Raw genomic sequence first — 16,442 nt, 5'->3', positions numbered from 1 at the left:
GTGATGCGATTATCACGTATGCAATACTAAGGAAATCACGACCTGTTGGTGGTTCCTGAGGACCACAGCTCTATGGGGCTGACAGCAAAAAACTGAGTGTAGCACTTATCAGTCTTGTAGGGAAAGACTGCAGCGGCGGTTGATAATGTGCACTGCGGCTTTATTTCAACAGGTGCAAAATGCCCTGTTCTACCTATCAGTGCAGGTCCAAGCAGTCGCACCCCCACCGATTACTAAGTGATCACCTCTTCTGTGGGTGGGTAACAAAGGAGTTGTCCAGTGGGGGAAAAAAGTTAACTGTCCAAACTATTAAATTATCCAAATATTTATCCCATATGGTAAACGCAGAAAGAAATGGCCGAACACCAGTCTATGGGGATTTGTGATAATGAAAACACTAATGGAATAAGTCGAGATCAGAGAGTTGTAAGGAGACAACAATGGTGTGAATAGTAGCTACAGCGAGGCCATCATCTGTGTGCTCTCCCCATGATTGTGGGTTTCCTCCAAGCACATACTGAGTGTCGCTGGGGCTCAGAATCTACATTCCCTGTCTGCAAAAGAAAACACAAAACCATCAACAGGAAAACAAAAGCCCTGCTTCTCACAGTATGGAGACAGAGGATGCTTTCTGTGTAAGAAAGCATTGTTCAGTACATTGCATGGTAAAATGATATCAAAACTACAACTCGTCCTGCAGAATGGTAAAATCTGGGAAGATGGAGGGAAAATAAGAGCGCAAGGGTGTGACAGAGAATAACAATGGCCGATACCGGTGGCTTCTCTCTGGGCAGTGTGAGAAGAGCCCGCATTAGCCTCATGGCTGCCGTCCTGCGCTCCACGTGCCCCAGCAACACACACAGCCCCCAGGCAGCCGCCGCAGTACGGCTCTGACGTCACAGGCCAGCACACTGCTCACTGCTTGACGTGTGTCGTCCTCGCCCCCACCCATTTTACTGGAGACCGTTACAAGGTATCACAATAGGTTGTGCTCTACAGAAAAATGGCCGCCGCTTTGACGTGCGCGGAGACGACAATGGGCGAACGAACGGTCGACCTCTAGCAATCGTAAGGCCGGCTGAGGTGGTCCTGGAGGCGTGACGTCTTCGGCCCTCGGAAAAATTTTCACGACGCCATTTTGAAGCTGCCTCTCTGCGGTGTCAGGCGCCTCTGTTGTTGTGAACGGCAATGGCGAACAGGAACCTGAAACAAGTGCGCATCGAGAAGAATAACTATGGGAGAAACAACAACAACATGATCTCCCCCCCACAGCAGCAGATGATGCTGCCGGGGAGGGGTGACAGGCGAGGCTCGGAGCTGGAGGAGGGAGACCCGGCTCTGATGCCGCCTAGGATGGACGAAGAGGAGGAAGAACAACGGGGGGTGACCATCGATATCAAGAGCTTCCTGAAGCCCGGGGAGAAGAGCTACACTCAGCGCTGCCGCCTGTTCGTGGGCAACCTGCCGACCGACATCACCGAGGAGGACTTCAAGAAGCTGTTCGAGAAGTTCGGGGAACCCAGCGAGGTGTTCATCAACCGGGACCGGGGCTTCGGCTTCATCCGCCTGGTACGTGACCTCTGCGCCGTCCCTCCCGGCCACTAACCCTTAACCGTATCCGCCGGCCACTAACCCATCACTGTCTGCGCCATTCCTCCCTGCCACTAAGCCATAAGCGTCTGCGCCATCCCTCCGAGCCACTAACCCATCACCGTCTGCAGCGGCCACTAACCCATCACCGTCTGCGCCTTCTCTCCAAGCCACTAACCCATCACCGTCTGCGCCATCCCTCCCTGCCACTAACCCATCACCGTCTGCGCCATCCCTCCCTGCCACTAACCCATAAGCGTCTGCGCCAGTCCCTCCTGGCCACTAACCCATCACCGTCTGCGCCTTCTCTCCAAGCCACTAACCCATCACCGTCTGCGCCAATCCTCCCTGCCACTAACCCATCACCGTCTGCAGCGGCCACTAACCCATCACCGTCTGCGCCATCCCTCCCTGCCACTAACCCATCATAGTCTGCGCCATTCCTCCCTGCCACTAACCCATAAGCGTCTGCGCCATCCCTCCCTGCCACTAACCCATCACCGTCTGCGCCATCCCTCCCTGCCACTAACCCATAAGCGTCTGCGCCAGTCCCTCCTGGCCACTAACCCATCACCGTCTGCGCCTTCTCTCCAAGCCACTAACCCATCACCGTCTGCGCCATCCCTCCCTGCCACGAACCCATCATAGTCTGCGCCATCCCTCCCTGCCACTAACCCATAAGCGTCTGCGCCATTCCTCCCTGCCACTAACCCATAAGCGTCTGCGCCATCCCTCCGAGCCACTAACCCATAAGCGTCTGCGCCATCCCTCCGAGCCACTAACCCATAAGCGTCTGCGCCATCCCTCCGAGCCACTAACCCATAAGCGTCTGCGCCATCCCTCCGAGCCACTAACCCATAAGCGTCTGCGCCATCCCTCCGAGCCACTAACCCATAAGCGTCTGCGCCATCCCTCCGAGCCACTAACCCATAAGCGTCTGCGCCATCCCTCCGAGCCACTAACCCATAAGCGTCTGCGCCATCCCTCCGAGCCACTAACCCATAAGCGTCTGCGCCATCCCTCCGAGCCACTAACCCATAAGCGTCTGCGCCATCCCTCCGAGCCACTAACCCATAAGCGTCTGCGCCATCCCTCCGAGCCACTAACCCATAAGCGTCTGCGCCATCCCTCCGAGCCACTAACCCATAAGCGTCTGCGCCATCCCTCCGAGCCACTAACCCATAAGCGTCTGCGCCATCCCTCCGAGCCACTAACCCATAAGCGTCTGCGCCATCCCTCCGAGCCACTAACCCATAAGCGTCTGCGCCATCCCTCCGAGCCACTAACCCATAAGCGTCTGCGCCATCCCTCCGAGCCACTAACCCATAAGCGTCTGCGCCATCCCTCCGAGCCACTAACCCATAAGCGTCTGCGCCATCCCTCCGAGCCACTAACCCATAAGCGTCTGCGCCATCCCTCCGAGCCACTAACCCATAAGCGTCTGCGCCATCCCTCCGAGCCACTAACCCATAAGCGTCTGCGCCATCCCTCCGAGCCACTAACCCATAAGCGTCTGCGCCATCCCTCCGAGCCACTAACCCATAAGCGTCTGCGCCATCCCTCCGAGCCACTAACCCATAAGCGTCTGCGCCATCCCTCCGAGCCACTAACCCATAAGCGTCTGCGCCATCCCTCCGAGCCACTAACCCATAAGCGTCTGCGCCATCCCTCCGAGCCACTAACCCATAAGCGTCTGCGCCATCCCTCCGAGCCACTAACCCATAAGCGTCTGCGCCATCCCTCTGAGCCACTAACCCATAAGCGTCTGCGCCATCCCTCCGAGCCACTAACCCATAAGCGTCTGCGCCATCCCTCCGAGCCACTAACCCATAAGCGTCTGCGCCATCCCTCCGAGCCACTAACCCATAAGCGTCTGCCCCATCCCTCCGAGCCACTAACCCATAAGCGTCTGCGCCATCCCTCCGAGCCACTAACCCATAAGCGTCTGCGCCATCCCTCCCTGCCACTAACCCATAAGCGTCTGCGCCATCCCTCCGAGCCACTAACCCATAAGCGTCTGCCCCATCCCTCCGAGCCACTAACCCATAAGCGTCTGCGCCATCCCTCCCTGCCACTAACCCATAAGCGTCTGCGCCATCCCTCCCTGCCACTAACCCATAAGCGTCTGCGCCATCCCTCCCTGCCACTAACCCATAAGCGTCTGCGCCAGTCCCTCTCGGCCACTAACCCATCACCGTCTGTAGCGGCCACTAACCCATCACCGTCTGTAGCGGCCACTAACCCATCACCGTCTGTAGCGGCCACTAACCCATCACCGTCTGTAGCGGCCACTAACCCATCACCGTCTGCGCTGTCCCTCCCGGCCACTAACCCATCACCGTCTGCACCGTCCCTCCCGGCCAGTAAACCGTCACCGTCTGCGCCGTCCGTCCTGTCCACTAACCCGTCACCGTCTGCGCCATACCTCCTGGCCATTAACCCATCACCATCTGTGCCATCCACTAACCCATCGCCATCTGACACGTTCACTAACCCATCACCGTCTGTGCCATCCACTAACCCATCACCGTCTGCACCGTCCCTCCCGGCCAGTAAACCGTCACCGTCTGCGCCGTCCGTCCTGTCCACAAACCCGTCACCGTCTGCGCCATACCTCCTGGCCTTTAACCCATCACCATCTGTGCCATCCACTAACCCATCGCCATCTGACACGTTCACTAACCCATCACCGTCTGCGCTTTCCCTCCCGGCCGTCAACCCTCCCATCTTATTAACCCTTCACCGTCTGCGTCATCCGCCATGTCATTAAAAGGAGCCTGTCGTCACAACTTAGTATGTTTAAGTAAAGTTATGGCCATAATGGCGCTAATATACTGATGTAATAGATTCCTGCAGGGAAGAAATCCACAGCCTGGGTCTTGTTTCATATTAGAAGTTTTGGTGCAGTATCCTCTTTGTGCATCGGGGCAGCATGGCGGGCAGGGTCTTCGGCTCTGCTGCAGCCCCTCTGCGTTTGTACGTGCCTCCTTTTTTAGAGTTCGCGCTAGCATCGCCTGTGCTTCTGGCAGTTCTTGTGTACATTCATCTCCCAGTGGTGTTCAGCAAAATGGTGGCGGCGCAGAGTCTCGGCCCATCATTGCGAAGAAGCAAAGTGACCAGACCGCTCAGCAGGCGGATGATTACTAGTTCATAACTTGGGGAAAAAAAATCGCAGCAGTAAAGATTAGCAAAACGTCTGAAAAGACACCTCAGGAAAAAAATAGTACTGGCATTTCCAGAAGAGTCTTCTGCTTGGAAAAACTCTGAAAGCCGTCCTATGCAAACACCTCTAGGGAATATGCACACCTGCAGCGTTTGCAGTAGAAAAATCTTCTGCAAATTCTAGAGTGTTGACAGGAAATAGGCTTCATAAAATTCCTGTTTTTTTTTGTTTTGCGACTCGAATGAATGGGTGAAAATGGCTGAGAGAATAGACATGCTGCAGATTGAAGCTGCTGCAAATCTGCAAGGAAATAAGAAGCAACATGTGCATGAGACTTCAGAGATGTCCTTCACTTTACAGCTACTGTAAAACGCAGGAGATGGAGGAGGACAGCATAGATCTGCGCTGCGGCTCTCGGATCCGTGATTGTAACCATGTGTGATTACATGTATTGTGCTCTATGGGTCTGTGTGCTGGCCGGTACAGTCAGGCGGCACATGGGCATTTCAGATGGATGTGGGACTGCAGCCTTATGGCATAAAACTACAGTGATATGGAAAATTGTGATATTCAAAAAAGTGTTTTTTTGTACTGATATATAAAGCCTGCTGGGCCGCACAAAAGCATGGAGACATGTCCGATATTGATCTGAGTATCAGAGCAACGTCACCATTGCAAGTCTATGGATCTGTGAAAAAGATCAGACATCACTCATGCCATGTGTCTGTTTCTCAAGGTCTGTTTGATAAGGAAACGTCCATCATGTTTTTTTTTTGTTTTTTTTTCTCCATCTGATGACGGACTGTTTTTTGCTAAAGGTACTCTTACACTAAACGACTTACCAACGATCATGACCAGCGATACAACCTGGCCGTGATCGTTGGTAAGTCGTTGTGTGGTCGCTGGGGAGCTGTCACACAGACAGCTCTCTCCAGTGACCAACGATCAGGGGAACGACTTCGGCATCTTTGAAACTGTCTTCAATGATGCCGAAGTCCCCCTGCAGCACCCGGGTAACCAGGGTAAACATCGGGTTACTAAGTGCAGGGCCGCGCTTAGTAACCCAATATTTACCCTGGTTACCATTGTAAAAGTAAAAAAAAACAACAAAAAACACTACAATCTCACATTCCGATGTCTGTCACGTCCCCCGCTGTCAGCTTCCCACACTGACTGTGTCAGCGCCGGCCGTAAAGCAGAGCACAGCGGTGACGTCACTGCTGTGCTGTGCTCTCACTGTACGGCACTCAGAGCAGGAAGCAGACGGCAAGGGACCTGACGGACATCAGAAGGCGAGTATGTACTGTTTGTTATTTTTTACATTTACGCTGGTAACCAGGGTAAACATCGGGTTACTAAGCGCGGCCCTGCGCTTAGTAACCCGATGTTTACCCTGGTTACCAGTGAAGACATCGCTGGATCGGTGTCACACACACCGATTCAGCGCTGTCAGCGGGACCTCAACGACCAAAAAAAGGTCCAGGCCATTCCGACACGACCAGCGATCTCACAGCAGGGGCCTGATCGCTGGTACGTGTCACACATAGCGAGATCGCTACTGAGGTCGCTGTTGCGTCACAAAACTTGTGACTCAGCAGCGATCTCGCTAGCGATCTCGCTATGTGAGACGGGGCCTTAAGAGAAGAGTCTTGTGTATTGTTTACTTTAGGCTGTGTTCACACTTTGATACATTTTACACATGCAAATCCTTTCTTGGCAATAAAGAAGCAACATCAAAAAAGCAAGTTTTACTGAATGTTTGCCACGTTTTTTGGTGCTTTTTTAATCGAGTGTTTGTCGGGGTACATTTTGTCTCTTGTGCATGCTGATAAAGTTTACTGCTTAAAAAATTCTGATTAAACTTCATCAGGTTATGGCACCAAAAGGTTATGGCCCCAAAAACGCAGCAAAACCTGACACCTCCATTTTTTGCAGCTTTATTTTTGCACTACACATTGCTTTCAATGGGGTGAAATACGCTGAAAGTGACATGCTGCATTTTTCAAAAACGCAGCTCTGTGACAAAACAGGAAAAAGTAAAGCAATGTGTGCATGAGATTTCTGAAACCTCATAGACTTTGCTGGTACTGTAAAACAATGCTGAAAATTTGTTTTAAAAAATGCTGCAGAAACCCAACGTGTGAACATAGCCTTAAAAAATATTTTTTGCCGCTGATGCAATCAATGCACATGTTGGCACTGGGCAGTGATTGAATCGCTGGGAGGAAAGGGGGGGGCAACTACTTGGTCCCCCACCGATCTCAAGAACCAACGCTCTGAAGATTCCCTTGTGCATGGAGCTGTGGTGAATCCTTTTAATCGAATCTGTTGCCAGGTTTTTGCTACCCCTTCTAAGAGTATCATACCATAGGGAAATAGACCCTGATTGCAGTGATGTCATTTTATGCTATGTGCACACGTTTGCAGCTTTCCATGCGTTTACAGCACCATGTAAACCTATGGAAAACGCAATCTGCAGTGCCCATGCTGCGGAAAAAACGCGCGGAAACGCTGCGGGTTACATTCCGCAGCATGTCAATTCTTTGTGCGGATTCCGCAGCGGTTTACACCTGCTCCATAATAGGAATCCGCAGATGTAAAACCACAGGTGGAATCCGCACAAATTCCACATAAAAACCGCGGTAAATCCGCAGGTAAAACGCAGTGCCTTTTACCTGCGGATTTATGAAATCCGCTGTGGAAAAAATCCGCAGCCCTAAAAAATACGTGTGCACATACCCTCAGGGTATGTGCACACGTTGCGGTTTTTGCTGCGGATCCGCAGCGTTTTTGACGCTGCAGATCCGCAGCATTTTTCCATGCGGTGTTCAGTACAATGTTAACCTATGAAAACAAAAAACGCTGTGCACATGCTGCGGAAACGCTGCGTTTTTTTTTCCGCAGCATGTCAATTCTTTGTGCGGAATCCGCAGCGGTTTGACACCTGCTCCATATTAAAAAAACGCAGGTGTAAAACCGCAGTAGAATCCACACAAAAACCGCGGTAAATCCGCGATAAATCTGCAGGAAAAACGCAGTGTTTTTGCCCTGCAGATTTATCAAAATCAGTGCGGAGAAATCCGCACACCAGTCCGCAACGTGTGCACATAGCCTCAGTGGGTGCTGCCATTTTGATTACAAACCTTTGTCTTCATATTTGTGTGGGTTTCCTCTGGATTCTCTGATGTCCTCCCACACGCCAAAGACCTACAAATAGGGACTGTAGATTGTGAGCCCTAATGGGGACAGTGATGACGAGGTCTGAAAAGCGCTGGGGTATATGATACTGCTATAAGCAAAAGCATAATAAATATCTAGCAATTCTGTATAACTCCGCCCACATCACTGACTGGCAGATTTCTGCCTATGCAGTGTGTACAGAAATCTGCCAATCAGTGGTGGGAGGTGGTTGGACTACATGGCAGCAGGCCAACTACACAGTGTACACAGTGCGCAGAATTATTAGGCAAGTTATATTTTAGAGGATTATTTTTATTATTGATCAACAACTATGTTCTCAATCAACCCAAAAGACTCATAAATATCAAAGCTTAATATTTTTGGAAGTTGAAGTGGGGTTTTTAGATTTGGCTATCTTAGGAGGATATCTGTTTGTGCAGGTAACTGTTACTGTGCAGAATTATTAGGCAACTTAATAAAAACCAAATATATTCCCATCTCACTTGTTTATTTTCACCAGGTAAACCAATATAACTGCACAAAATTTAGAAATAAACATTTCTGACATGCAAAAACAAAACCCCAAAAATTAGTGACCAATATAGCCACCTTTTTTTATGACACTCAGCCGCCTTCCATCCATAGATTGTCAGTTGCTTGATCTGTTTACGATGAACATTGCGTGCAGCAGCCACCACAGCCTCCCAGACACTGTCCCGAGAGGTGGACTGTTTTCCCTCCCTGTAGATCTCACATTTTATGAGGGACAACAGGTTCTCTATGGGGTTTAGATCAGGTGAACAAGGGGGCCATGTCATTATTTTTTCTTCTGTGAGACCTTTACTGGCCAGTCACGCTGTGGAGTAGTTGGAGGCATGTGATGGAGCATTGTCCTGCATGAAAATCATGCTTTTCTTGAACGATACCGACTTCTTCCTGTACCACTGCTTGAAGAAGTTGTCTTCCAGAAACTAGCAGTAGGTCTGGGAGTTGAGCTTCACTCCATCCTCAACCCGAAAAGGTCCCACAAGTTCATCTTTGATGATCCCAGCCCATACCAGTCCCCCACCTCCACCTTGCTGGCGTCTGAGTCGGAGAGGAGCTCTCTGCCCTTTACTGATCCAGCCTCTGGCCCATCCATCTGGTCCATCATGAGTCACTCTCATTTCATCAGTCCATAAAACATTTGAAAAGTCAGTCTTAAAATAGTTCTTGGCCCAGTCTTGACGTTTTATCTTATGTTTCTTGTTCAAAGGTGGTCATTTTTCAGCCTTCCTTACCTTGACCATGTGCCTGAGTATCGCACACCTTGTGCTTTTTGTTACTCCAGTAACGTTGCAGCTCTGAAATATGGCACAACTGGTGGCAAATGGCATCTTGGCAGCTTCACGCTTGATTTTCCTCAATTCATGGACAGTTATTTTGCGCCTTTTGTGTCCAACACGTTTCTTGCGACCCTGTTGGCTATTTGCCATGAAATGCTTGATTGTTCGGTGATCACGCTTCAAAAGTTTGGCAATTTGAAGACTGCTGCATCCCTCTGCAAGACATCTCACAATTTTGGACTTTTCAGAGCCCGTCAAATCTCTCTTCTGACCCCATTTTGCCAAAGGAAAGGAAGTTGCCTAATAATTAAGCACACCTTATATAGGGTTTTATGTCATTAGACAACACCCCTCCTCATTATAGAGATGCACATCACCTGATCTACTTAATTGGTGGTTGGCTCTCAAGCCTGAACAGCTTGGAGTAGGACAACTTGTATAAAAAGTATCATGGGATCAAAATACAACTTGCCTCATAATTCTGCACACAGTGTAGTCCTCTAGTGATAATCCCCTACTAATAATAGTGATTTTACTAAAACAATATCAAGCAGCCCAGGAAGTGACACAAACCTGGTGACATTCTTTTTAATGTTCCTTAAAGGGTTTGTTATGCAAATTGCCAAAGAGTAGTGGTGGTGCATAGGGCTAGTTCACATGTAGCATTTTTGTGTTTTTTTTTTTATCTGGAAAGTGTCGTTTTAAAGTAGCTTCAAAATTAATTAGCTTTCTAAAATCTCACTCGCATTTTTTTACCATGCAGTTTTTGATCTATTGTGTGCAATTGTTTTTTGTTTTGTTTTTTAAGTCAATTATTTCAGCATTTTTGCTTCCCCCTCCCCACCGAGATCAAAATGGCTTGGCATTGAAAACGCATCCAAACCATTCATAATTTTAATTTTGATTTGCTGGCCACAGCCGCCACATACCGTTCATACAGAGAGCATTAAAAATGTTTGGACTAATGTTATGATCATCAAATGAGCATTATCCGCCGGTGTGAACACGCTGACAGTTACATGTCAGATGAGCAAATCGATCGTTTATGTGAGCAAGAAAATCGGTGAAAAGATAAACCAGACGTCTGCTGACAACAATGGGACAGGAGGGTCGTATATGTCACCGCTGTCCCATCATTGTTCCTTGGTGGGTTGTCATTGATTGGCTGATCTGCGCTTGTTATTGGCGCATTGTCAGGCGAAAAATTGGCACATATAAATGTTCATAAGGATTGTTACAAAACATTAAAAAAAAAAATGTGATTGCTGAGCTGCTAAGGCTACATTCACACGATCCTTTTTTCACTGCGGATTTTTCAGGTCCTTTTTCGGGAAAATCCGCAGTGAAAAACGGCGGTGCTTCTCTCTGCGGGTTTGTGTCCTTTTTCTACTGCGGATTCCACTGCAGTTTCCTATTGGTGCTGTTGGAAACCCGCAGCGGAATCCGCAGAAAGAATTGACATGGTACTTCTTTTTTCTGCAGGCAAATCCGCACGGATTTGCCGGCGAAAAAAAGGATCGTCGGCACAGCGGATTTTGTTTTCCATAGGGTAACATTGTACTGTACCCTGCATGGAAAACTGCTGCGGATCCGCAGCTGCAATTCCGCTGCGGATCCGCAGCAAAAACCGCATCGTGTGAACATAGCCTAAATATGTTCCAATTGCAGACATTTTTTGGCATCCATGGGGACCAGCATCTCGGGATATCATTTTTCTACACTGAATTGAGGCGGATGCCTATGCACTGTTCTCCATAGTATTATGTTCAGACGTAGCGTTTCTTCTGCATTTTTTTTAATGCAGCGGTCTAGCAGCAGAAAAATGAATACGGTATTTCCATAAATTCATCCACATTTTGCATTTTCATTTATGTTGCGTTTCTTTAAACGCTTTTACTGCATTTATTTTTTTACCCATCAACTAGATGGTGGCCCGATTCTAACGCATCGGGTATTCTAGAATATGTATGTATGTATGTATATAGCAGCCACATAGTATATAGCACAGGCCACATAGTATATAGGAGCCATGTAGTATATAGCGGACAAATACTACGTGGCCTGTGCTGTATACTATGTGGCTGCTATATACATACATATTGTAGAATACCCCATGCGTTAATACAGGCCACACAGTATATAACACAGCCCAAACAGTATATAACACAGCCCATGCAGTATATAGCACAGGCCACGCAGTATATAGCACGGGCCACGCAGTATATAGCACGGGCCACGCAGTATATAGCACGGGCCACGCAGTATATAGCACAGGCCACGCAGTATATAGCACAGGCCACGCAGTATATAGCACAGGCCACGCAGTATATAGCACAGGCCACGCAGTATATAGCACAGGCCACGCAGTATATAGCACAGGCCACGCAGTATATAGCACAGGCCACGCGGTATATAGCACAGGCCACGCAGTATATAGCACAGGCCACGCAGTATATAGCACTGCCCACGCAGTATTTAACTCATGTAGTATATAGCAGCCACGCATTATATAAAGCAGCCCACGCAGTATTTAGCAGTGTGGGTATCATATCCCTGTTTAAAAAAAAAATTAAAATAAAAAAGTTATATACTCTCCCGCCGGGATCCAGCGAAGCTCTGGCGATGCGCGCGCGCCTGCCGCCATCTTCCGTTTCCAGGATTGCGAGACCGCTAAGTCTTCTGGGTAATTTTGCAATGCATCTCTGGGAATGGAAGATGGCAGCAGGCGCGAGCGCATCGTTGGACAACGGAAGGTGAGAATAGGAGGTTTTTTGTTTTTTTATTATTTTTAACATTACATCTTTTTACTATTGATGCTGCATAGGCGGAGTGCGTTACTCGCGGCATAACGCGGTCCATTACCGCTGGCATTAACCCTGTGTGAGCGGTGACTGGAGGGGAGTATGGAGCGGGCACTGACTGCGGGGAGTAGGGAGGGACTAATCGGACTGTGCCCGTCGCTGATTAGTCGCGGCATTTCCGTGACGGAAGTTGCCGACAGAAAGACGGAAGTACCCCTTAGACAATTATATATATATATATATATATATATATATATATATATATATATATATATATATATATATAATCGATGTGGAAAAATGTGCATAATGTGAACTGTATATAAGCTGCACACACTGCTTATTTCAGGAAAGGATAAAATGTCTACACGTCAACAAACCTCAGGAGTTCAGAACATAGCTTGGCTCGGTGACCCACATTCATCACATAATGACCCTGCCGCCGTCCTTTCCGACGACCCTGCCGCCGTCCTTTCCAGCGACCCTGCCGCCGTCCTTTTTGGCGACCCTGCCTCCGTCCTTTCCGGCGCCCCTGCCTCCGTCCTTTCCGGCGCCCCTGCCTCCGTCCTTTCCGGCGCCCCTGCCTCCGTCCTTTCTGGCGCCCCTGCCTCCGTCCTTTCCGGCGACCCTGCCTCCGTCCTTTCCGGCGACCCTGCCTCCGTCCTTTCCGGCGACCCTGCCTCCGTCCTTTCCGGCGACCCTGCCTCCGTCCTTTCCGGCGACCCTGCCGCCGTCCTTTCCGGCGGCAGGGCTTTATGCTGTTAAGTACCGTGTGCTGGTGGCTTCCTGGCATGTCACTTAATTTCATGATTTCTAAAACCTATGTCATGTCTTTTAACCACTTTAGGTTTACCGATAAGACGCAACGTGTGCACAGCAAGATCATTTTGACATTTCTGTGCAATGTTAAATTTATGGGGCGCTTTTTGAAGTAGAATCTGCCTTTAAAAGATGTCGTGTCCACATACTCTTCAGTGGGGGGGGACCTCGGAAATGTAAAACGACAATACTGATGGAGTGTGTCGTCAGGTTGAGTTTAATAAAGCTGTAGGATTTATTTTGAGCAATCCATTTAGTTTGATTTCCTTTGTGAGCAAATCTGATTGGTAACTTCCTGCTCCTTTTTTCATAATCTTGTTAGATGGGGTCTCCAAGTTCCAAAATGTAGCTTAAATATGTTTTCAATTAGTAAGTTCTGCAACGTGCTAGTATACATCCGGTCTGAAGGTCTCCTCAATCTTCAGCTACAACTTACGGTTCTTACATGTTGTCTTTCGGATTCTGTATGGGACCGGCAATGTTTCTTATGATGACACGTGATCAAAGCCAAGTATGAAGGTGGCTGGTCGGCTGTCCATATCAATAGGTAATTACCTATTCTTGTCCATGGCTATGATCTCATATCCATGAGTCGGTCACAGAGTGGTATGAGAACGGGGCCAGCTGACTGCTATTTCAGTGCGCTATATTCCAGCCCCCTTTTTTTTTCTCTATGAATCTGTGACACAGATGGGGGCTGGCTTAAAGAGTTGCCAATGACTAAGATATTGAGGACCTATCAGATTTATGGGAGTCCTATATCCAGCCTGTAGTCAACGGAAGTAGACCCCAAAGTCAAATTGCAATATCTCCTATCTCCTTCTAACTTATTTAAAGGGGTTGTATGGGCATAAGAATACTTTGGGGGACGGCATATGTAAAAATAACAAGCCCAGTCTTACACGCCTACCAAGACCCGCCTGCATCCAGCACACGCTACTCCTAGATGTGCGAAGAGTCAAGAATCGCTGATATCACATTTACACTACCCGGGCGGCCTGTGGGTGCGTTGCGTCATTGAATGTCTCATGAGGACGTGCTGCTCCGTTGCCTGACCGCAACAGTCAATCGACAGCTGGTGGGCCGGTGACATCTTCTAGTTTCTGAATAGACCATGAAGCCACCTGTACTGGATCCAGATGGGTGTCGGTACCGTGTATTTGTTACATAACACTTCACTTGGAGAACGGTATGTTTTCCCCGGATTAAATCCCAGGCTACCAATGGTGCTGTCAGTCGATGCATTGAGTTCAGATTTCCATAGACTGATTTTATGCAAGTCAACACAAAAAAAAATAGGAAGGTATTCGTGGACCCAAAGTTTTTGACCAGCAGTTGTCGCACCAATTACTGTACGTTATTTATGTTTTTTTAATTGTATTTTATTTCAGGAATCTAGAACACTTGCTGAAGTAGCGAAAGGTGAGCTTGATGGCATGGTGCTCAGAAACAGACCACTCCGGATCCGTTTTGCTACCCATGGCGCAGCGTTGACTGTTAAAAATCTGTCTACTGTGGTTTCAAATGAGCTCCTTGAAGAAGCTTTCTCCATGTTCGGCCCAGTTGAGAGAGCAGTTGTCGTAGTGGATGATCGTGGCAGAGCTACGGGCAAGGGGTTTGTGGAGTTTGCAGCAAAGCCCCCAGCACGGAAAGCTCTGGACAGATGCTCGGACGGGGCGTTTATACTGACAACGTAAGTGGTGTTCATGCGTCTGCACCTGTTACACTCACAGACAGAGAACTAGATTGTGTGCAAATGAATATTAATAGTTGAAGCACGTCCATGGCCCATGAGTTAGGTTTTTGTTTTTTCTGCTGATTAAAATAAGAAACTAAGACGTTATTTGCTTCTAAGTAAAACCAGTTTAAAGGGATTGTCTCATGAGGCCCTTGTGACATGTCCAAAGAATATGCCATAAATGTCTGATATACCGTATTTTTCGGACTATAAGACGCACCGGACTATAAGGCCATGTTCACACTTTGCGGGTTTTACCGCGGATCCGCAGCGTTTTTGCAGCTGCGGGTCCGCAGCAGTTTCCATTGCGTTTACATGTAAACCCTATGGAAACAGCAATCCTTTGTGCACATGCTGCGGGAAAAACCGCGCAGAAACGCAGCGGTTTACAACCCGCAGCATGTCACTTCTTTGTGCAGAATCGCTGCGATTCTGCACCCATAGGAATGCATTGATCCGCTAACTTCCCGCATGGGGCTGTGCCCACGATGCGGGAAGTAAGCGGATAATGTGCAGATGGTACCCGGGGTGGAGGAGAGGAGACTCTCCTCCAGGCCCTGGGAACCATATTTGTGTAAAAAAAAAAAATTAAAATAAAAAATAATGATATACTCACCTCTCAGCGCTGCACGCGGCTGTCCGCTCTCAGGGTTGCTGTGCGAGCAGGACCTGTGGTGACGCCGCAGTCACATGACCGTGATGTCACGAAGGTCCTTCTCGCACAGCATCTTTGGAACCGGATCGCCGCGTGCAGCGCTGAGGAGATCGGACGTCAGAGGGTGAGTATAACCAATTTTTATTATTTTTAACATTACTATTGATGCTGCATATTGCTGCATATGCAGCATCAATAGTATAGGAGTAAAACCCGCAGCGGAAACTGGAAGACAAACCGCGATAAATCTGCAGGGATAACCGCAGAGGTTTTGCCCTGCAGATTTATCAAATCCGCTGTGGGAGAACCCGCAAAGTGTGAACATAGCCTAAGGCGCACCCAGGTTTTAGAGGTGGAAAATAGGGAAAAAAATATTTGAAGCAAAAAAATGTGGTAAAATATTTAATAACATACTATTATATGTGGTGTTATTATATATAATAGTATGTTATTATGTTGGAAGCTGCGGGACCAGTGTGGTGTCTGTGAAGTACTATATGAAGATGCTGGAGGGTGAGTATAAGAATGGGGGCACAGGGCTTATATTGAAAGCACTGCAAAATAACACTGGAGTGCTGCTTTAAAAGCCCATGGGAGAACTATAACTCCCAGCATGACCTGCAGATCCTATGACATGCTGGGAGTTATAGTTCACTAAAGGAGTGGCAGAGTGCTTTATTGTGTTTTGGAAAGACTAACCTCTTAATTGTGGCAGCCAGCTGTGGTGAGGTAAAAGCATCCCATGACTGCACACACAGAGCCCTCCCTCTTGTTGCCTTTCCACAGCACAGGTAATGGAAGCCAGCAGATTCTAGTGTTGGAGTCTGAAGGACCTGTGATGATGTCAAGAAGAGGGAGGGTTCTGTGCTGCCATGTGATGCTCCAACCCGCCCACTTCTGACATCATCACAGGTCCTCCTTGTGCACACTACACAGCACTCAGCTCCAGCCCTGCAGGTATACTTACAGCGCCTGCGCAGCACAGTAGTACACAGCGCAGGCGCCGGTTTTGAAACGTAAACAGCGCTGAGGGGGCTGCACCGAAAGACCATGAAGATTGGAGTGACGGCAGAGGAGCGGTTCGAGCTGGGGAGTGAGGACCCGCCTACCTGGCTAGAGACAGGAATTGTGGCTAAGTATCAAATCGCTTTATTTTGGGTATACTTGAACC

The 16,442-nt window shown here is 48.6% G+C and overlaps 1 protein-coding gene across 3 annotated transcripts in view; it reads left to right on the top strand.

Moving 5' to 3' along the window:
• The first annotated feature begins 983 nt into the window (after positions 1-983).
• PSPC1 (paraspeckle component 1) overlaps positions 984-16,442 on the top strand; it is a 133,310-nt gene continuing 117,851 nt past the window's right edge. The window contains exons 1-2 of one of the 3 annotated variants that reach the window (XM_077298360.1): positions 984-1,569; positions 14,270-14,571. In XM_077298360.1, coding sequence (XP_077154475.1) covers positions 1,189-1,569; positions 14,270-14,571 — 683 coding nt within the window. In that variant the 5' untranslated portion in view covers positions 984-1,188. The remainder of the gene's footprint in view (positions 1,570-14,269; positions 14,572-16,442) is intronic. The other 2 variants (XM_077298361.1, XR_013224081.1) reach the window with 2 other exon arrangements.

This window comes from Ranitomeya variabilis, chromosome 3, assembly GCF_051348905.1.
Source record: "Ranitomeya variabilis isolate aRanVar5 chromosome 3, aRanVar5.hap1, whole genome shotgun sequence".
Classification (NCBI taxonomy): Eukaryota; Metazoa; Chordata; class Amphibia; order Anura; family Dendrobatidae; genus Ranitomeya; species Ranitomeya variabilis.
The sequence above is the reverse complement of the archived record's forward strand: the minus strand, read 5'-3'. Positions and strand labels throughout refer to the sequence as shown.